General features: G+C 38.1%; 1 protein-coding gene across 6 annotated transcripts in view; it reads right to left on the reverse strand.

Moving 5' to 3' along the window:
* sdk2a (sidekick cell adhesion molecule 2a) overlaps positions 1–23735 on the reverse strand; it is a 252076-nt gene that overhangs the window by 61249 nt on the left and 167092 nt on the right. For all 6 annotated transcript variants that reach the window (XM_073856927.1, XM_073856926.1, XM_073856925.1 and 3 more), the window contains exons 10-19: positions 22723–22839; positions 22351–22518; positions 18989–19091; positions 18383–18559; positions 15505–15641; positions 15288–15435; positions 2396–2536; positions 2074–2255; positions 1723–1838; positions 1361–1556 (exon numbers count right to left, since the gene is read on the reverse strand). In XM_073856927.1, the coding sequence (XP_073713028.1) occupies positions 1361–1556; positions 1723–1838; positions 2074–2255; positions 2396–2536; positions 15288–15435; positions 15505–15641; positions 18383–18559; positions 18989–19091; positions 22351–22518; positions 22723–22839 (1485 nt within the window). The remainder of the gene's footprint in view (positions 1–1360; positions 1557–1722; positions 1839–2073; positions 2256–2395; positions 2537–15287; positions 15436–15504; positions 15642–18382; positions 18560–18988; positions 19092–22350; positions 22519–22722; positions 22840–23735) is intronic.

Below are 23735 nucleotides of genomic sequence, written 5' to 3' on the forward strand. Positions count from 1 at the left end.
GAAAGTGGAGCATTCCTTTAAGTAAGGAATATTCTGGAATAAACTAATCCAATCTGATGTTTTTTCCTTGTAACTCAATATATGTCAACACTGTCAGACACAAAAATAATGTGTCACCTATTCATTATAAATATTGACAAAACTTGCATTCACTTGAGTTAATTACTGAAATAAATGGATAGGATGATTTTAAATGTTCCCGTGTTGACATCTGACAGTGTTGACAAAATTACCATATTTTGCATATTACACATGCATGAAATAAACAAGCCATTTTATCTGCTGTTGCTAGCTATCTACTAAATACACTGTAAAAAATTAATTGTTGCACTTACATTTTTAAATTTAAACAACTTGAATAAACATTTAATTTAAACTTTTTTAAACTAGTGAGGAGTTGGCATAATTTTAAAAATAAAGGTGAATAGGCTTTAGATCTTACAACTTTATTTTTTATAATTTATAGCAACTAACTACTGTAGGTTTAAATGATTATTAATACAAGTTGTTTAAACTTAAACATTTAAGTGCAGCAATGAATTTACAGTGATTTACTTTTGTCATGACATTAATTTGAATATACATAAAGTATCGAGTCATGCTCTGAGGATGTCATTGGTATATTTGTGTATTTTGTGGTATCTCTGATTCATTTCAGACCTGAAATGCTGATATTTAAAGGGGTCATGCATTAAGGAATCAAATTTTCATTTATTTTTTGACATATAAGAGGATCATTAATACATCCTGTGAGTTTCATAACGCCTTCCTTATCAATAACAAAAGCATTGTTGTCCGCAAATAAACAAATGTAAAATAGCTGTAAGTATGACATCACAATATAGGTTCATTTTCATATGACCTGCCACACATCATCCAACACATCATTATGTCATTGGCTCACAAGCGTTGAATCTGAGGAGTGACCAAAGTGAATCTGAAGGAGTTTTTTACAATCATAAGATTGTAATAACAGTAAGATTGCAATGTCAGACTGTTGTTAACTGTGGAAAGCAAGCATCTTTGAAAGGCTTCTGAAGGATCCCAACGTCAAAGAAAAATTGATTGCTTATTGATAGCTTATTTTTTTATGGATGTCCTGTCATATCAATTCTGGTTTATGTGCCAACTTTGGACTAAACAAGAATCCCGCAAACTGCAAGTAACACAATTTATTTAATTAGCAACCGGTAGTGAACATAATAATCGACATATAATATAACACTATAAAATAATAATAAAACACAGTTGACCCCTTTATAAAATAACGGTAGTAAAAGAGTCCTGTGTCTCAGAAATTTGTGACTTGAGGGTCTGAACACAGGTGAAGATAAATATAGCGTGTTAATAAGTCACTCACTGTCTTCGTGGGTACGTATGCGCTGCGCGGTACTGCGAGGTCCGTCCCCCGGCGTGGTGAAGCACAGCACACTGGTGAAGTACTCTGTGAACTTTTTCAGCCCCGTGATGTAACCCACATGGACGCTGTCTTGAAAATTGGGTCTCACCGTAACCAAGGTAACATCTTCCTCGTGGCCTGGTTCCCATGCCAACAGCTAAAGGGAAAAAGGGACAGATGTGACCACTATCACTTAGCACAAGCCAATGTGAATCCCGCTGCTGTCTCAGCGTGACATATATTGGAAGTAATGAAACAATTTTTATTAAAGTTACGCCGCAGTCCCGCGCTTGACCACTAGAGGGCAGTGGATGGACATTCACCTTGTATCCTTGGTTGATGCCATTGATGAACTGTGGACTTGGGGCACTCCATGTGAAACGGACTGTTGTGGAGTTGACAGCCTCCGCCTGGACGTTCCCTGGTGGGACCGTGGGCACTTGAAAAGAAATTTGATCAGGGAGTGAGATGGTGGGAGAAATCAAAGCGGGGATGAAAAGACTGAATAAGACCCTGCTGAAACAACAAGCAGGTTTAGACCAGCATGGAGTTCAGGCTGGTTTATGCTGGACTAAACCATATAATCACATTAACAGAATGTGTGAAATTGTGTCAGCGATTGTATTCAACATTGAGACAGTATTGAATATTTCAAGCAATCAATATATCCTCACCGCCCTGCAGTGTCCATTCGGTGACTTTGGGGCTGTAGACGCCCTGGCCTGCCCCGTTGTACGCAGCCACCTCAATCTCATAGTTTGTCCAAATGATGAGGTCCTCCAGCAGAAGATTTGTTTGGTCTGGGTTGGTGATGTTCTTCATTTGACAGTCCACTGGCAATCCAGACAGGCAGTACCTAGAAAATATATTGGAACAAGTGTACCATAACTTTTTTCAAATTAGAAAGAACTAATGTAGGATCTCTTGCTGACTGGACACTATGGGTTCAGATGGGACATGACCCAGTTTACACTGTAGGTCCCTGGGCCCTCTCACCTGATTATGTAGCCTTGTAGGGGTCCGTTTTGATGGCTCTCGGGAGGTGGCTGCCATTGGATCATAATGGACTGGTTGGTTCGCCCACTGGCTATAACTGTCTGAGGAGGTGCGCTTGGTGGCTCCTCGGGTAATGATACTCTGAAACAAGGGAATGAGGAGACGATGAAAGAGATTAAGAGCGAAATAAGAACAGACGTGCTGAAAGGAACATTTTAGATACGCCGAAAAGTGCTACTAAAACCAACTAAGAACAGTAAAGTAGCATAGACGAAGAGATACGATTTCTCCTCTTTTCTGTTGAATAATATTCCTCTTCATCTAATAGAGAGAGACCCAAATAAAATGTAATAGAAAGTCAGAGAGAGCTGAATCTCATTGGCTGTAAATATTGAATGTCCTAATCACTGAAAGATGAATATTACATCCGTCCGTACTGCACGGATGCGTGTCGTTGCAAAACACGGGTTGGCAGTGAGTAACGATTAAAGCCCAGATTACTCGTAAGCAGTCGGAGCGCTGGCCGGGCAGGAGCCCTCGAGATACGAGCTCGCTCTCAGCTTGCAAATGATCATAGATGCCACAAAGTAAAAAAAATCCGGCACAACTCTCCTCAATTCTGTTTCGTTTGACATCTTGATATCTGCTACGTACGAGCCACAGTTCCACAGCTGAGATAAAGCACAACGTTTTGGGATCAAAGTAAGCGTTTCGCGTGCTATGTCACCCTCGCCTCTGCGGGTTCCCTGTCTGAATATAATCAGACGGTATCTCTTTTGATCTGCACATACGGAAGTTACAAAAAGGGGTTAGATGAGAGAATACACAGTGTTAGTTGAGCTCAGAGTCTGTGGGAATGAATGGATGGGACTTTCTCGCAGGCACTAATGAACGTGCTACATTAGCAGTCGAATTATGAGCTCCATAAGGACTGCGAGTTCACTTAAATCAGACCTTTAGTCACAATAAAGGGTTTACAGCAGGACAACGCGTAACCCAGAGGGCACCTAAACAGGTTTCATTAGAGGGTACTTGGAGAGATTTCGATTTTGTTTGGTTAAGCCTATAAAACAGAAATTACGACTTTTAAATAAAATAACAGAGCTGTCAAGGTATTAGTGAAACAATTAAATGAAACAATTAAAGTGTTTTGTTTGCTTTTTGTAATTACTGACTAACACATTCGGTTGTTAAGAAAACTGTAGGCGTACAATTTGTTAGTTTGTGCATTTGACATTTGTAGCAGAACACCAATGTCAATCTAAACGCAAAAATGGCTGGGTTGTTGGACAGAACACACCGCTGGGTTAAAATTGATCCAATGTTGGGTTGTTTTACCCCACTGGTGGGTTATTTTAACCCATGGTTGCTTTACAGCAACCCAACATTTCAACAAGTCAATTTTAACCGTAGTGTTTTCCGCTGCTTTTTCTGAACAAAGCCCGCCCACAAGCTGTTTGACCGACATGTCAAACAACCAATCACAGTTTGTTTCATCTACCGTCATGTTTCGGACTCCCCACAATAATGAGCCGGCTGGCAACGAGTCAGTTATTGAAATAACCAGCAGCAACAGAATAGCATCTAAATAAACAACATTACTCACCATAGAACAACGTTGTGCACTTCATCAACAGCAACACCAATGAGACGCTTCCGTTAAACATCAGTTTGAAGCATATCTCTTCTACAGTCTATGCCGCAAACTTTGCATATTTAGCTGATCATGATAACTGGTCATTATTATCCACGTCCTCAATGGACGTCATTGTTTTCCAGGGACCGTAACTAATCGCGACACTCGCATCTCGTGGAAATCTGGTTTATTTCAACCAATCAAAAGACGACTTCGACATTCCCACAGGGTTTCCAGGAAAGTGTACGATAAACATCAGACATTCAGCCAACATTCTGTTGGCGTGACGTCTGAGGCTGAGACTAATTTTAACCCAGCCTATGTTCTGTCCAATATAACCCAATATTACCCATTATGGGTTAAACACAACCCAGCTATTTTTAGAGTGTGGGTCAATGACATGACATGCATATTTTTGAGTCCAGGAACTTTATTTAGTTAATAAATTACTTGATACATTTATAAAATGTGTCACTTTATTCTATAAAACCTATATATATCCTTACGAAAATTAACAAATTAAAAAAACATGGTTACTGTAATAAAACCATGGTTACCACATAATAACCATGGTTCTGACAACCATTGTTATAAAAAACCATAGGTAGCCTCTTATGGAAAGGCTGAAATCTCACAAGGGGGCGTATTTGTTCCTCAGATGTTGCACAATAAACGTGACATCTGAATATATTCATTATAAATCATGAATGAAAAGTGAGATTCAAACGAATGTCCTGTAGTGAACTAATTGTTTACACTATTTATATCATAATTCGGTCAGAAACGTCAAGATTGTGAGGCGAACAAATTGTTTTAGATTAAAAGGCTTTGTATATTCCATTTCCTTGGACTTTTGGGGATTAATGGACAATTTGTTTTGGACAATTTCACCGAAGCGGATAAAGGGAAGATTTTGAAGGTAAGTAAATCGGTGTCGCCCGGTTCAGGTAACTAACAACCAGATTACAGTTTTATGACCACTATAAATCATATTATTTTTTGTGTGTGTGCGCTTAATGGAATCCCGAGAGTCTAAGCTTTCAAACGATGGGCCGCATGACCGTATATTTTGAGGATTTAATGCTTCAAAGTTACAATGGCGTTTATGCAGCCTCACATGCAAGGGAGGGGCTGTGCCGTGTACGGCACAGTGATCCTTATCAGGTTTAACCATGGTTACTATAGTAAAACCATGGTTTTGCTAATAGTAGGGAAGATCAGGGACAGTTGTAACAGGGGACGGTGGTAACACCTTGAATTCCTCCAATCAGAAATGACCTAGAGTGATGACACACACTGTGCACATGCTCAGTTAGTTTCTTGCCATAACGGGAGCCACATTTGAATCTTTCTGGAGATATTTACTAAAGATTGTTTTTGAGGTAAAAAAAATACTTTTCTTACTAATGTACTTTTTTGGAGGCTGTTAATATCTATCAAACAAGTATTATTAGAATCACTGTTCTGCTAAAAATAGATGTCAAACTAGCAGTCAAGCTAGCTCACATGAGATAAAAGCATGGTTGGCGATACTGGGACGGTTGTAACGCCCCGTTAATAATAAATAATATTTTCTACTTTGAGTATATGATTGATTCATTATGTATATTTTAGACATGTTACAACCGTCCCTGTACACTGGGACGGTTGTAACAGTGAAGAGACTGTATTAAAATAAACTTTGCAACGTGTACATATTTCATAAAACCACTTAAATATATTGTTTCAGCAGTTGACAGATAATCAACACATATACACATATAATCAATACACCAAAAAACTATGATTACTACACTTTTACCACAAAAAACAGGGTTAATTTTCTTAAGGGTGTTCTATAAAAAAAATTCAGTATTTTTAAAATATTATATATTTATTTATGTTTTGGTATTTCAAATTTGTAAAATGGCAGGCAGGGCGACTGTCAGTACAAATAAGCAGTTTAAGGTTAAACACATAACTAAATAGTGTTTAAATGATTAAAAAATTCAAATCAACATACTTTGACATTATTTTATGTTCAAAACCTTTCCAATAAATCACATTTCACAAATATCAGCAGCTGCTGGGATGTCGCATAATTTGCATAATTGGAAAACTTTCAACAATTTGGATGTTTTCAAATGCCAGAGTGGTGCAACAACAACCATGGGCTTTTTATTAAGAAGTTAACAAGTATAAACAGTAAACATGATATTACATCATCCAGAGGACTTCAAGTGATCCTTAAGGCTGAATGAACATTTTTTAGATTTCTCTGAAATACTGAACATTGAACACGCTGTTTCTGCTCATCTCATTTTAATCTTGAGTACCTATAGACATCCTTCATATCTCTCAGTCTTTATTTTATGTCTCTTTCTCCGGATAACTTATGATTCACTACATGTTTGTGTCACTTGCACGCCAATTTCCAACATAACACAGACATTTGAAGCAGTTTCACTTACCGCCTGATGACCAGCTTTAAACAAACACCACGGGCTTTTTATTAAGAAGTTAACAAGTATAAACAGTAAACATGATATTAACCTAGGGACGAGCACGTACGACGGTCTTATGTAAACATATCACCAGAATGATTGACATCTGGGATGACCAATAGTCTTGATGATCCACCCAGAAAAAGAAAATCTTCCGCTAGTCCTTTAAATGCCACTATCAAGTAAACAAACAACCAGCAATACAGGGAGCACATTAAAACTTTTCTAGCAAATAGACAATGATTGTTTGTACTATCTGACATTTTTTAGTTAAAACACAAATTTTTCCTGACTCAAAAAATATGCACTACATCTATTTTTATGTTAAAAATAAGTTTGTTTGAAGCTTGTTTTGTCATTGAGGCATTTATCATTTATTTGCTTCACCTAGTGGGTTTGTTTTTACACCCAAAAAATATTATTTTTACATTAAAAATGAATCATTGTAATAGTGGCAATTTTAGTAAACTTAAAGGGGACATATTATGAAATTTTCTTAAGATGTGAAATAAGTTTGTGGTGTCCCCAAAGTAAAGTTTTAGCTCAGAATAGTGCAGATTAAGGGGTGGTATTATTGTAATTAGGCTTGCTACCTCACAAAACAGCCGAAATCCGAATGACCTAATTTTCATGTGCTTGCAGAGAATGGTTTTAAAAAACCAAGTTACTGGGTTGTTCTTTTTCACTTTTTATAGGTTGATAGAAGCACTGGGTACCCAATTATAGCACTTAAACACAGTGGTGCAGTCTAGAGTTTAGTAGTGAGTACTGTGTACTGTGATCTTTCCCTCTCTCTCTTATCTCGTCCCAGCGCGACACCCCATAAGCACCACTAACCGGATTTTATGTTCCAGCACTGCTCCTCTCGTTCACTTCTCCACACGGACTGTTTGTTTACAGTGTCGTGTGAGCTACACACTGTGTGCAGGTTTGACTTTGGTACCCCGCAGACCGTTTAGTGAATGATGTCAAAGTATCGCAAGAGCAATTCGAAGCATACCTCTTCGTGTGACTTCTTGAATCGCTCTCGCGGTACTTTGATGTCATTCACCTGTCGGTTCTTGTGGCGCCTGCTCTTCAGTCACTTTCCAGCCACCTCTGTAATTTGATTTCATCAGTCCCTCCAGAAAAACATGATTATGCGATCGCATGATTCAATGCATAATCAGCCAAAGTCACCATATTTATGTGGCGGAAGCATTTTTTAAATACGCCGCACTTTCGCAATTTCTGCTCGCAAAATATGCGAGCTTGCATGATTTCATAAACCCCGCATTTTCATAGAAAAAAAGTCATATATGTCTTAGCAGAAAGTTGAAAAGTGTTGCATTTACTTCACACATGCGCAGCAGCCATGTCCCCTGTTGTCATGGGAACGTTAGGAAGTGACGTAATAAGTTCCTGCAATTTCATCGCATAAAATTGCATAAATATCCGGCATATTCCATCGCATTTTTTAAGAAAACGTTCAGCAAGATCATGGATTTTAGCCTGCAACAATAACAAAATAACTGTAGCCAAATATAGCCTACTGTATATTAGGTTCAACCCGCCAAAGTAGCAAGTGAAGCGTGCTAATGGTCAGTGCTTCACATCTAAATGTATGAATGAAAGTGTGAAATGTGACACAAAAAGATGCTGTCACGCATCCACACCCTATTCTAGGTGCGTATACGGAAATCCTTGACCTTTCCTAGTGGGTAACAGCGTAAACCTGCGTATCACATAAGTACTATTCGGACGAGATTAGTTTTACATAGGGGTAAAGCAATTTTTATCAGAGCCTCTGAGTGACTTCAGTCCCGTCCGAATGCTCCATGTCAGTAATTACGGACAATGTCAGTAAAGATTACGGCAAATTACGGTATCACCAAATTACCTTTGGTGATACTAATCCCGTGCGAATAGACCAGCTGTAAATATACACGTAAATTTCGTAATTTCTTGTAATTTTTAAATATAGAAGCACTTAAAGAAGCATTCACTTGCTTTCAGTGATGGGAATAACGGATTTATAAGTAATCGGCGTTACTAACGGCGTTATTTTTTTCAGTAACGAGTAATCAAATAAATTACTGTTTCCGCCGTTGTAACGCCGTTATCATTACTGACATTAAAATGCTGCGCGTTACTAAAATTGATCTCACTGAAGTGATTTTCAACCGTGTAGGCTCGCTCTCTCTCTCTCTTTTTCTCTTGTGTGTGTGTTGGGAGAAACATAACTGATGATGATTGGTGTGTGTGTGTTAGAGGGGGTGGGAGAACCACAAAGCTGATGATGATTGGCTTAATTTCCATCGTTAGCCAACCAGAGGCAGAGTTCACACACGCACAGTCCGACTCCGAACAGTGTAAAAAAAGTCTGTGTAACTTAATCCATTTGTCGCTAGATTTAGCAAATTTCTATCACTTTAGCGACTTTATTTTAAAAAAAGCAACTAGGACAAATCTAGCTGTCTTTTCTGGCGTGGTTGGCGACTTTTGTAGACTGACATGAAAACACGCGAGCACAGTGCTGCTGCTGTGCCCCATCTCAAAGCACATGCAGCCCGGTCATCGCGCAGCAATCACTCCGAACACACCGGCGACAGGGTGATGGCAAATACAACGAGCATAAAGGTAGCAGTCGCAAACACGAAGTATAATAAGCACTTCTTTTCCATTGTTGAGGTGAAAGGCAAGAATGTTTGTGTAATGTGCAACTTATGCCCAGAAAGAAAAAAAAATCTTCACGTCTGTGGCAAGTAGTTAATTCTGATCTAATAAAGCACCTCACATCGTCACATGCTGCCATAAAATTTGTGTTTTCTCTTTAGTATCCATTTTAGCAATTTAACATATTTAATATTTGGGGCATCCAAGTTATTTGAAATATTTAAGTAACGCAATAATTATTTCCCCTGGTAATTAGTTACTTTTATAATAATGTTTTTTAAAGTAACGTTCCCAACACTGCTTGCTTTCTAGGTGGTGGAACAAGTCAGTGGCAAGTCAGTTCCTGCACACCACGCAACAGACTTCAAATAAAAATAATCGAGTTACCGCTCCCACTTCTGAATGTTTTACTGAGATTTCTAATCCTGTGCGAATTGACCATCAATATTACAGACGTACTGTGGTAAAATTACATTACTCAATCTACCCCAGAAAAAAATAATCCCGTTCGAATAAGGCTATAGATTACACCACTGCTTAAACATGGAAAAAGTGAAATTTTAAGGAAAATTATAAAAATATGATATATGAATATATGATTATGATATAAAAGCATCTGTAAATTGCATAATTGTAAATGTATACATTATGAGTTATAAAGAACAAATTTCAAGTTTAGTGTTCATGAAAGTTTACTCGAGCCTTATCGATGAGGTGGACTACACTAAACACTGGTTCGGAGAAGCCCACACTATTCCCACGATTGTGTGTTTTTCATTTTCACCTTCAAGAAGTGTTGGTCTTGACAGGGCATTGCATCAGCAACAGATTTTTTTTGTTCATTATTTCCCCAGTCTTTTCTTGTACACCCGTTCAGTATCCTGGGTGGCAGATTATTGATTTGCAACAGCTGTGCATGCACGGGATGTTGCAGACTGACAAAGTCTGTTTACTTCCCTTCCGCTTACAGATCTCAGCCCCAAACATTGAGCTCGACGTTCCGTTTTCAATCATTCCCGCTGTAACGCTACAGTCTCCGGCTGCTCCGAAAAAATCTAACTGTTCAATCAGATTACGAGGATCACATTTCTGTGAGCGGCTGCTTCCTTCTTGGCGGGATTCCTCAGACGCGAGAAGATTATGAATATTAATGCGTGAACACATCACATTATTGCATTTTTCTCAGTTTTGGGCCATCTTTGAGTCAGGATCGCAGACGTCAGAGAAGTTCTCGTGGGATCAGTGCATTTGAAAGCGCAAGTCACTCGGTGCTTCTATGTCATGCTGTAGTATGCCGAGTAGGGAGCACTCTTACAAAAGCTGCTAAAGTCTCTCTGTGTTCAGTTGTACTGCACGCTGCGGCCGCAGATTCAGCTGAATAATGCACCGACTCCCACAGGAGGGATGCGGGTCTGCGGCACAAAAGCCTTTCCGCATTCACTGAGCCTTTGTGGGCATTCATCTGCGCTTAAGTGTGATTCTCACGGACACGTCTGCCCTACTAATATTTCCTAAAGCGTGTTCACTCCCTTAAGAAATCGAACACTTTGTCAACAGTGATTCTCTTAGAGCCTCACATGTGTCCCAACCCAGCGTCATGTGAACGATTACAGCTCTTTTCTGTATTAATCCGAGTTGGTGACATTTACACTGAAAGCAATTTTAACCCTGTAGGTTGCTGTATTGTTGGACTAGTACTGCTGGATGCCCTGATAAAATTTTTCTTGTAACTAAAAATAAAATAAATAAACATCACCCACTCACACAGTGATTTCTCACCAGTCTAAAAACACGATTTAAAGGTGCACTGTGTAACATTTAGGAGGATCTCTTGACAGAGATGCAATATAATATGCATACCTATATTATCAGTGGTGTTTAAAGACCTTACAGAATTAACTTATAAGTTTTTTTTACCTTGAGTAGTTTTTATCTATATACACCGCGAGTCCCCTTAAACGAAAGTGACCGTTTTACGCCACCATGTTTTTTTTACAGTAGCCCTAAACGGACAAACTGCTGGACAAACCAGAACATGTTTCGTCACTACGTTGTGAGGAGTGGGGTTAGCTGTGGACTCAGCTGTTGGTTGCAATTCGCAAGCTCACCACTAGATGCCGCTAAACATCTACACACTGCACCTTTAAAATTATGTATATTAAAGAGCAACTATCGTCCGATTCACGCTTTACATTTCCTTTGGTGTGTAAATGTATATTAGTACATGTTAACTATATGCAAAAGGTAGGTACAAATCCCAAAGTAAACAATGACACGAGTTATCATTTCCAACGTAAATCTCTTTTCTTGGACTACAACAAATACACGGATTGTAGGCAACAGTTTACTTCCTGGGATTGGTGATGTAGACAAGACCGACATTATCATAATTCCTCCCGCTTTGACTCATAGCCTATAAGTTAACTCCTGTTAGCATTGTATTGTGAGGGATTCGAATCTTTTAACTCATTCACCGCCATTGACACAAGTTATCTCGTCATTTATGAGTTCATATTTAACTAATAAGTATGCCTTTCTGGACGAATTTCAAAGTGAAAGTGTAATACCGCCAAAACGAATTTATCAAAAACGGAAGTTAAAAAAATATAACGTTTTATTTTAAATATAGCTTGAGTGACTAAATGGAATTCAAGCGTAGTTCAGGCAGAACACTGATCGCTAACTACTGCAGCTGACGCTCAGCTGCGTAATCACTCTCACCTGCTTTAATCAACAGTATTTAAGCAGTCAATCAGACGCTCTGTAGCTACTCTGTCGCACAGACAATTTCACCGAGTCTGTCGCACAGACAATTTTACAGAGTCTGTCGCACAGACATTTGCATAGCAGATTGTAGACTGAGCAGTACTCATGCGATTGATATAATTTTATTCCTTACCCTTTCCGGCGTTACCATGGCTTGCTCGGATTCGGAAGATGTTGCAATACTCTCTGTGGAAGTGCCGGAAGACATCCATTCCGTACAGGTATTAAGATAATTTGTGCGTATATCTCCTGTCAAGCCCAAAGAACTTATGTTTCCGTGATCTTGAACGCGCTTTCAGTGCGTGAGCTTTGAGTTTGTGCACGTATGCGCACTGGTAAAGTTCACTTTAGTATCTTTGTCGCTCAAATAGTCTAAAATCGCTATGTCACTGTAAACAATAACTTTCTTATCAACAGTATAGCAGGATGTTCTATTAACAGCATGTCATGCAATATTTAGCAGTTTTACCATATTTACATTTACGTATTTACAGCAGTAGGTCAGTAACGTTAGACCAATATGTGACTACAAGCAAGGAGTATGTCCGTCATTCGTTCCAATTCATTTCGATATAAAATCGTTCAGGTCACCTTGCAGTGTCAGTGTATATATGTTGTTTTAATTGATTGCCTCAAAATTCGACAGTTATAGTTTTACAGCATTTCGTGTCTTATACTTGATTTAACGTCCCGAAGGCAGTCGCTCTACGCATCTTCAACAAGCATGTAAAGCATAAGAAACCAGTGTTGCCAACTATTTTCAATGGAAAGTAGCTAAAGCTTGCTTGGAAGTCGCTAAATGTCGCTAGATTACTTCATTGCGTCATTTGCATAACAGTGACGTCATCACGTCACATTTGCATTTTTACTACACTGGCTTACTACATTATTTCACGTTTCTCTTTCTCTCTGAACTGTCAAAAATGTTATTTTAAGACACATGAATGCTTGGAAATGTTTTCTCGTTTGTTTATCTGCTTATGTTCTCATAAAACGAAATGTGTGTATGTTCATGTTTATATGGCCAAACAGTCCAGTTTCAAACATACACTGATAAATGATGGGAAACGTTGTTTTGTAGGTAAATAGCCCATTAACGCGTCAGCTTCGTACAGTTTGTCTGTTCTAAATGCGCTGCTGCTCAGCTCCCTCAAGTACATTTATTTTATGTACAGTGATTCATTTTATTCAAAGACCATTTTATATTTATATCTCGCCATTAATGTAAGCCATCGCGGGATCCGCCTGCTCCGGCTTCCCGCTTTGCACGATTATGCCGTCTGGACGCGGATAGATAACCACTTCTCCTGCCCTGATTGCAACTGGGAGAGAGACTCTGCTCTGCTGCGCAAGGACTAGACCGCCTGTGAATGCTTTGGGTCGGGGGTGGAGCCCACAGAAGCAGCGGTAGCTGCTTATTGAGAAGAGTGAATGTCACGTTAAAAGTCTCCAACAATGCCAAGATGTAAGAAACATCTTGCACGCGTTATCTTGTGTTGGGGGTCCGTTAATTATGATTAACTAATGTCAGCCTCAGCTGTCCTTCATTTTATTTCTCTCCTCTGAACCTGCCTGTTCCAAATCTGATGAATATCAGGGAACCGCGTTCCCTTTTGAGGTATGCTACCCAACATGCCAGGAGCCGCGTACTCCGAGACAAGCAGTCTCTAGAAGTTATGCACTCAACTACGTTGTTGTGTTTGGGGGATACATGCAAAGGATGCATCTTAAAGGTGCAGTATGACAACCAAGCCCCTTGATTCCTCAGCCTTTGGCCAAATTCAGATATTTGTTATAATATATAATATATTATATAATTTGGTATTCTTAAGTGGTCCTGACTGAAATATAGCTTGAGTGACTAAATGGAATTCAAGCGTAGTTCAGGCAGACCACTGATCGCTAACTACTCCAGCTGACGCTCAGCTGCGTAATCACTCTCACCTGCTTTAATCAACAGTATTTAAGCAGTCAATCAGACGCTCTGTAGCTACTCTGTCGCACAGACAATTTCACCCACCACCTCCCCTTCACCTCCAATATCTCAGTTTTCACAACCATTGCACCCCTTTTTAATTATTGTATTTGTAGCATACTAAAATGTTGGTTATGCGAGGCTGGGGGATACATGCAAAGGATGCATCTTAAAGGTGCAGTATGACAACCAAGCCCCTTGATTCCTCAGCCTTTGGCCAAATTCAGATATTTGTTATAATATATAATATATTATATAATTTGGTATTCTTAAGTGGTCCTGACTGAACTCTCTTTATGTTTGATAGTCATTCTGAGTCTGATCTCTAACATAAATTTCTTTACAAAAACACATTTTTTTAAGCTTTTTGCTCAAAATGTTGTATTTTTGAAGAGAAATATCCATATTTCAGTGGTTAAATTAAGTAGAAAAAGTAAATATATAATGAAACGTTTTTTCCCCATTTTGTTTGTTTGTTTGTTTGTTTATTGCTTGTTTGAAAGCAGAGGGTGTGTTCTTTAATTTGATATAATTTGTATGTTTATATATTTATAGAAAATAATTTTTCCTGCAAGGAATTTTGTGAAAATTTTGTTAAAATCACAAAAATGCAGGTGGGCAACTTTTCTCAAAAAGGCTGGCGGTGAATGAGTTAAACATGGTTTGGAGCGTCACATTTCCGGCTGACGTCAGAGGTTTTCAGGCCAATCACAACGTACATAAACCATGCAGACACATTGTATTATACAAAATAACATTGTTTTTAGCAATAAAATAGATGCACTTTAAACTCAGTCATTTTTAAAAAGCTTTTTTTCTTATTAATGTTGCCTCATATAGCAATATTTCACATACTAATACTAATATGAATGCAACTTTACACAAAGCAATTGCTAAATGTATTCCACACATGAAATGTCCAGAGGGCATCGCTGGTGGTCATGTGATCTCAACATGGCAACACCTACAGTATGAGGGGACCTGCACTTTAACTTATGAGCCTGGATTCCTCATGTTAATATTACATATATTGTTCAAAAGCACATTTCTTTCATTTCTTTGTTATAAACATTTTTATGAGGGTACAAATCATTGAGCACAGCTTTAAACATTAAATACGCTCTAACAGACTGTGACTTACTCGCTTCAGGCGAAAAATCACACAACTCTGCTAATCTCTTTGTATTCACTCCACGCTGCTTACAAATTCTGGTCTCGAATGGCACAAACACAGGCAACCGCAGAGATGCAGACAGCGAAACGTCCTAGTGCTGTTACATTTAATATAAGCACTCGGCCACTCGGCCAATAAAATTAACACCAGAGATAACTGTTGTATAACATAAAATGCACCAAAGTTTTGACACTCTCACTCACCGTGCCGTTTCTCTGCTAAACTGACCCTTTCCTACGTCGTTGACCGCACACAGGCGAAACTGGTAGGAACGTGCAGGGATGAGACCTCCGACAATCACGCTGGAGGCTTCTGGATCGATGTTAGCCAAGAGAATGGTCCAAGGAGCGTCTGTCAGAAACGGAGATGGTGAGGGTGGATTTCAAAGAAGAAAAGCAAAGCAACGGGTAGCAGACTCACTGTTCTCTGACACCTCCAGAATGTAACGGATGAGCGGGCTGTTGCCGTCAAAGGCCTGGGCCCATGTCAGGTTGATGGTTCTTCTTTCAGAGCTGCTAAGGGTGGCGATGAGGTTCTCAGGGGAGTGAGGCAACTGCCTACAGACAGAGAGAAAAAATATATATAATTATTGTTGAAAATATATCTAAATCTTAAAAAACACTATATTTGAATGTAAGATAATTTTGCACTACTATCGCCATCTCTGTTTGATACATAAAAGTGCAGGTTACCAGTGGAGTTGGTTCAAGTCATATTGAAGGTCTGGGAACCATCCATGGCCGCTTTGAATGGCCAAGATTGACACATAAAGATCCAACAAGGACGTCTTTTAAAGCTCACATAACAAACGCTGTTTCTGCTTACCTTATGTTAATCTTGAGTACCTATAGAGTAGTATTACATTCTTCATATATCCAAAGAGTCTTTAGTTTGATCAGATTAGCTTTAGCAGTTCTTTCTAAATAAGCCCGAGCTCCTGGAGGTGTACCATGGATGGAGTGCGTACAAACTAAGGGGCAACCTTCACATCTCTCTGATCAAGCCAATACGGAAGTGACTTAAACTGCAATTCACTGACTGACCGCTTGAGGCAGGCTCCAAAAGCGAGTCAATTCCCATAGACCTCCATGTTAAAATGGCCAACATTACAGTGGAAAATAATATGTTTACAGTCTGGTACAAAAATTGTTTTTGGTCTGTATAGCTAAGTTTGCCCTTCATGACAACTGTGAGAGTGGTGAATTTTTTAGTAACTCCTCCGTTTAAATTATATTAAGCTTTAAAGTTCTGCATAATTAAGGGCGTGGCCACTTGAGTGAGGGGTGAACAGCCACTGTGGTCACTGGAATCGAGCTAGGCGGGCGTGGTTTCAGCAACCAGACACCTCAGCTTTACCCACATCCCGCCTCTTTACCCATTTTCGGATATCCGCAAATGATGCGCAATGACGCACTGCCAACGATCTTCAGAAACCAATGGGTGACATCACGGACAATACGTCCATCTTTTTTTTACAGTCTATGGTACAAACACAAAAAATTACCCGACTATCTCTGGAAAACGTATGATTCATTGCATGTTCGTGTCGTTTACATTATATGCACTTATGCCCAATTTTCAACAAAACAGACGTTTGATGCAGTTTTACTTACTGCCTGCGACTCATGACCCGGTCTGGACCACCCCAATTCAACAAAATCCACCGCTAAACAAACACATACGCACAACTCCGCTGCTACCCCGGATAAACAAACTATATCCATTGTTTTCATAAGGCTGGGCCAGCCTGATCTCACAAGAATTCGTACATATTTTACAAGTTGGCTAATTCGTATGACTTCATACAAAGTTAATCGTGCAAAAACATACGATTCTCATGAAAAGAACAACAACAAAACCTAACCCCGGCCCGCACCTAACCCCAACGTCACATGGGTCAAAGCAAAATCGTACAAAAACGTACAAATGTGGCCATATGAATTAATACGAATTAGCCGACTCGTAAAATATGTACGAATTCTCATGAGATAGCATTTTGGGAAGCAAAAAAGCTTCAATTTTCCTCACAAACAACAACACACTTCTTCTGTGACGTTTATTTTCGTGTCGGCACTTGGTTGGTGTGTGCAACCGTTATTCTGGTTAAAGTGCCCATATAAGGACTTCCACTGTACTTCCTGCACTGAAATTGCTCATAAAAGAAATAAAGCGAGATTGTTACGCATTAATCTTTCATATTCGAAAAAAATTTCAAAACTTTTACGAACTCTGGTGGAGTGCATTCAGCACAGAAATACTCTATATGCTTTTTTGACACTTTGCCTATGTTTAGCCTGAGGCCCAACTCTTAAATAGTTTTAAAAAGTCTAAATGCTTGAAATTGCTTTAAGACCCCCTTTAAAGACAATATACCGTGAACCTCGCATACTTTTAAAAACGCGGTGTTTATTCGATCTCAATAAAGCATATTGTCACTCATGTAAGCTTTCTTCTTCGAACAGATGCCTTTGTGTTTTTTATTCAGGTGGACCATTAAAGATAACGACAAACGCATCTCCCAGAAATCCTGTATCAGAAAACTACTTCAAAATCTGCTGAAGGCTTACATGTACTGTATGCATCAGACATTCAGCCAGTGCCTGAGGCTAAGACTAGATAAAGTCAAATGAAGTCAAACTGATATGCAAAATCGTTTTTTTACCTAAAAAAACATACAAATTGCAACTTTAACATTTCTTAATAACTTAAAATCATTTGTGTTGTTGCTATTTGGTTCATTACTGTTTTTGCTAAGTTGCAAAATATTTATTAATATAAATAGTTTTCAAGTATATATATTATATTATATATATATATATATATATATATATATATTATATTATATATATATATATATATATATATATATATATATATATATATATATATATATATATATATATATATATATATATATATATATATATATATATAATAGTAAATATTGTCTCATCTTGTTTTATATAAATTCATCGCAGCGGCTTTGGCAGTACCAATTTACCATTATTTGTTATGCCAACAAAATACAATGCACTTTTGTACCTGAAACAATGAAACATTGATAAAAGCGGAAGAGCAGAGGGGAGTGCAATGTTTTGATGTTTGTTTACTATTCATTCTGTGTTCCCAACTACCTATTACCTCCATTTTAAAAATCCCAATAGAAAAACAAAGCCTACACTTTCAATACAAAATCACGCCCGAGAGCCGGTGAAAAGCTGGAACTGAATGCAAATCTATAAAACAAAGGAGACAGTAAGTGAATAATTGGCCGGGAAAACAGCGCTTTGTCACGTACCTGACTCTCAGGTGAGCGCTGCGGGAATCGTTGCCTCCGACAGAGGTGACCTTACAGGTGTAGGTCCCGATATCCCCTGACCAGGTCTGAGTGATATGCAATGTGCCGTTTGCATCTAGACGCAAACGAGGGCTCGACTTCACGTCAATGAGCGATCCTCCTTTCTCCCAGACGTATCTGTAAATAAGAAAGGCTTAAAGGGTAAACAGCAACAACAATACATAGCAAAGCTATTTACTTAATGAAGACACAAACACATACGCATACACACACACAATAACAGCATACACGTATGCACTCCCACATACACGCCCTAACTTCTTAATTGCAGCCGCATCGCTTCCCCATTTAATCTCGCCCGTCCTGCTTTTAATTAAAGTCTCCATCTAAGTTATTGCTCTGTTTACATATTCATCTGTTTTCCCTGATCAAATAAATAACAGCGGCCCAGCAGGTGACAGTTAAATCAAGTCTTATGAGACTGAATATAATAAACCCGCAGGACAGGAAGTGAAAGAGTGTGTTTGTGTTGATTAAGAACCGAAAAAGAGCGAGCAAAACAGAGAGTTGTTTTGGAAAAGAAGCAAAGGTAGGATAAGGTCTTACCTGACTGTGACGCTAGGGTCATGGGTCACACCACAGGTCATGGCCGCTTTGGTGCCTTTGATCACGCTCTGGTCCTGAGGAGGATTGGTGATTCGCGTCCGAGCTGGACACAGATAAATCACAGAACGGTCCTGTCATCGATCGCCATTGATTTGTGCTAGCCATGCACTTAGTCTCAGCCTCAGACACCACACAAATTGTTTATAGACCGTCTGATGCGTATTGCACACATAAATGAAAAGAGCTTTGTAAAATCGAAGCTGATCAGCAAATCCTATTTGACTGACGCATCACAGAAAATTAGACATATGTGTGAACTCTCTGTTGGCGACGCACGTCACAGCTTAATGCTGGGTTCACACCAGCTGCGATAGAGGCGTCAAGCGCGAGTGATTTCAATGTCAAGTCAATGTAGAGACGCGCCGATGCACGTCTGGAGGTCTCGCGGCGCGAATTAGGTGTTTCGCGTGGCACGGTAGATGCGATTCCACCACATTCGCGCGTCTAGTTTGCATGAATGACGCAAATTGAGCGTTGCCGCGAGAAACGTGCAAGTTGAAAAATCTGAACTTTGGCGGAAAAACGTGCCATGTTATCTTATCAGGAACTTGCTCTAGTAGTGACGTGATTACAGGAATCGAGCAGAAGCCACTCCCATGATGCCAATTTCCTTGGAATGTCTCGATTACTAGAATTTCACGCACGGCTTTTACGTGCAAATGAAACTAGTTCACTTAAAATGTTCAAGCGTCTAACTACGCGCATGTAGATACAATATTCTACAGCGCGGTAGACGCAAATTTGGCGCCTCAAAAGCGTCCGGTGTGAACCCACAGTGAGAGTTAAAAACTTTTAAAAAATTATTCTTGGAATTTTAATGACTTTAATGATTGCAGGGTTTTACAGCTTTTCGTGTTAAACTTAAAGGGATTTTTAATAATTATTCAATGTTTTTCGCTTTTTCACTTTCTTCTCATCCATTGGTTGGATTTTATTCCAATGAGTTTTTAGTCTTGGGTATGGGCTATCTGCAACAATGGCATAAAAAGCCAATAAGTTATAGTGTGGCTTATCGCACTGCCCCTGGTTATATATATGGTTATATATTGTGTATATATAACTTAAACATGATCTTGTAGCTCAGTAAGTAAAGCATTATGTTAGCAGCGCAAAGGTTGTGAATTTGATTCTCAAGAAACATATGCCCTGCAAGCAATTTTGCGTTTAAATAGCCATTCAAAAAAATCCCAGATGTTTAGGCTAAAACAAGGCACAATTTGAGTGTGTGTGTGTGTGGGGGGGGTGATGCAAACCTTAAAATTAATATTTTAAATTAATTAACTAATTTAATTAATAAACCCTGGCATTCAGTAGTCTAGAAGCAAAATCTTGATTTCTTTTTAAGTAAAACAATTAACGTTTTTCACTGAAGTGTCTGGATTTGTTAATATTAAATAAAAAAATAGACCAAAAATTTCAAGTTAAAATCACAAACAATAAAGTTTTTGTGACACTTTTAGTGGTTTTACCAACAAAGGCCACTAGGTGTCAATGGTCTGCTGCATACTCACAAATCACAAATTAATAAATTACTGTCATTGCATCATTATTAATGTAAAATGGTTTCGAAATATTAAAACTAAATTCCTAGAGCTTTCCAATCACATATAGTTTGTCAAGATTTTTGAAGATTTATAATAGGATATTAGAATGAATATAATTAATTAATTAATTAATTAATTAATTTAACAAAATGATTATCACTAATACATTTCTATCATCAAATAGTCTTGAAATATGAAAACTAAATTGTTAGAGCTTTCCAACAATATATAGTTTGTCAAGATTATTTCAGGTTTATAGGATATCTAATAATAAATATGTAAACACACCTTGGGCTCACATGTTTGCCAGTGACATTTTAGAAAATAACTCATACTATATAATTATTTTTGCTAAATTGTGATGAAATATAAAAACCCTTTGTCAAGATTAGTGCTGGTTAAGAATTAGAAATTATTGTTTTAAAATTCAATGCCAAATGTCCCACCTGTGGGACCGTGACAGTTAAATAGACATCTAACTTTCAATTCAATTCAATTCAATTCAATTTATATAGTGCTTTTCACAATTGTTAATTGTTGCAAAGCAGCTTTACATGAGTAGATGTAGGAGAGAGCACAGAATAATCAATAGATAATATAAAAAGTAGAATATAGCAGCTAAGGTTAAACTGTACAAGCGAGCGTATTAATAATGTAACGTATACAGTAAAGTGCTAAGTTAAGCCAAAGTTGGCTGACTCTCCCTGGGACGAAAAAAACCCCTAGGAGAAAAGCCGGTGGGAAAAACTCCTAGAAGGACAAAAACCCTTGGGAGAAATTTATATATATTTATATAGATACAGTAGGGATAGGAAGCGGGAAAGCGGATTAAACTGGCGATAACCCAAAATAAATAAATTTTATTTTCACAAAACGGCATGGTATCAAATTTAAGTTTATTTTGGCTATAAGTGGATTACTTATAGGTGGACTATATTGTGTCTATAGACCAGTTCAAATGATGTAAACAACGCTGGTCCAAAAACACTTCCTGTTACAGTTTGTGACAGTTATTTTTTTATTTTACATATATTATTATCTTTAAGATGTTTGTTTAACTTCAGTTAATTCAGGTTTATATGTTCTGTTGGTTTATTTTATCCCAACGTTTATCTAGTGTTAAAAAATGGAAACGGGAGGTGCTTCTGGACCAGTGTTGTTTACATCTCTTGAACTGGTCTATAGTTAATCTTAGATGGTAAATTGAGAGATATTGCTTGCTGGGCTACACTGCAGAAAATAACTTTTTTACTTTCTGTTTTTTTTTAGTACAAATATCTAAAAAATCTTAAATCAAGATGCATAAAACGAGCAAAAAAAATCTGCAAATGGGGTAAGAAAAACAAATCTTGAAATAAGTTTACTTTTTTCTTAAACACTTAATTCAATTTTGTTCCTATCCCATTAGCAGATTTATTTATTTTTTGCTTGTTTTAAGCATACATTCACTTAAATTTTAAATTTAAATTAGACTTATTTTCTTAGGTAATTTTTCTTATCAAGAAAATGCATCATGATTTAGGAATTTTTTAGGAATCTATTCTGAAAACAAGAAAAATTCATTAAGTAAAAAAGGCAATGTGTAACATAAATGTAAACTGTATACCTTGTAATGCACTATAAGTTGCTTTGGATAAAAGTGTCTGAAAATTGCATAAATGGACAACCACTTCCTGTCTAAGTGTGTGAGTGGGTGATTCTTGTTCAGGCCAAGCTGCAATAGGGATCAGACTATGGCTACATGAGGCATGCACTTACCCCAAACCACCAGATCGGCAGAAGCCTCGTCAATCCCACGTGAGTTACTGGCCATGCAGGTGTATGTTCCAGCATCAGACAGGTGGGCGGGACTTATCAGGAGGCTGCCCGACTCCAGCAAAGTAAAACGTGGCAGCTGGACAGATCCGCTAGCCAGAACCCGATCAGCTAAAAGATGACAAGCGAAAAACACAGGGGAGAACGATTAAAAATTTGAATAAAAATCAAATAGACACGATGGTCCTGAAATTGTCAGAAAACTGGTGATTGGAGATTTGATTTAGCCGTCAGTTTCGGTAATGTTTGTAAGTCCATGAGACACTTTGATGATGAATATCTACCTTTTACAGAGATGACTGATTAGAGACTGACCTTTCTGCCATGTGATTGCAGGCCGTGGGGCCCCTGAGGTCTCACAATGTAAAATGATAGACATGCCATCAATCACAGCGCTGTCAGAAGGGCCGGCCGTGATGTTCGGGGCGATACCTGCGGAAGAGAAGCCAGATGGTCAGACAAACCTACGCACAAACTGTATGCACAGTCCAAAAATGAATCTGTGGGTGAGTGTCCTGGAGAAAAGCTATTTATTTTCCTACTTCCTAGTTTGTGAGACCCTCAAGGCAAATATTAGGATATTCTTAATTGTTTCCAGGTTTCAAGTAAATCATTGTTAGTACGACTGTCACTTTAATTCATTTTATTATTAAAATTAATAACTCGATGAAGAAAATAGCGCATTAGCATAAATTAACAATTAATGCTTTGACATATGTAGATTTCATAATAATAGGTTTTATTACCATCAGTGCAATGCGATGATTAATGGACAAACTCAATTTATAAATAGACAACTGTGCACCGTAGGCCAGTCATTAGCTTATAAACACTTTTTCTCTATTATCTAATGCGTTATCTAATGCTGGCACAAGAATGTACTGTTTCCAATTATCTTTATTTACAAGCTTTATTTTCATTTCTATCAGAAGCTGCAACTAAAGTGACAAATGAATTTGCCCAGCAATTACAACTGCATAAATCAGGGGTTCTCAACTCTTTTCACTTTACGGCCCCCTTATTGTCCACATCAATATTTAAGGGCCCCCTATGAAGTCAAATGTTCTAGAGCTTAGCATGTAGCATGTCAGATTTGTTACAAAATAACCAAACACTTAGAAATATCTTGATTGAAGTTGTTGCAGCTTATTGTAATGCTTGTTTTTAAATTATTTTATAAGTCCCACTGTGGTAAAAAAAAAAGTTTTTATTGTTGTTTATATTAGGGATGCACGATCTTGATTTTTCATGGCAGATTCCGATACCTATATTTTGTTCTTATCAAGCAACAAATGAAAAAGAATGAAAGTATACATGAACAATATGTT

The sequence above is a fragment of the Misgurnus anguillicaudatus genome, chromosome 19 (assembly GCF_027580225.2).
Source record: "Misgurnus anguillicaudatus chromosome 19, ASM2758022v2, whole genome shotgun sequence".
NCBI classification, from domain to species: domain Eukaryota; kingdom Metazoa; phylum Chordata; class Actinopteri; order Cypriniformes; family Cobitidae; genus Misgurnus; species Misgurnus anguillicaudatus.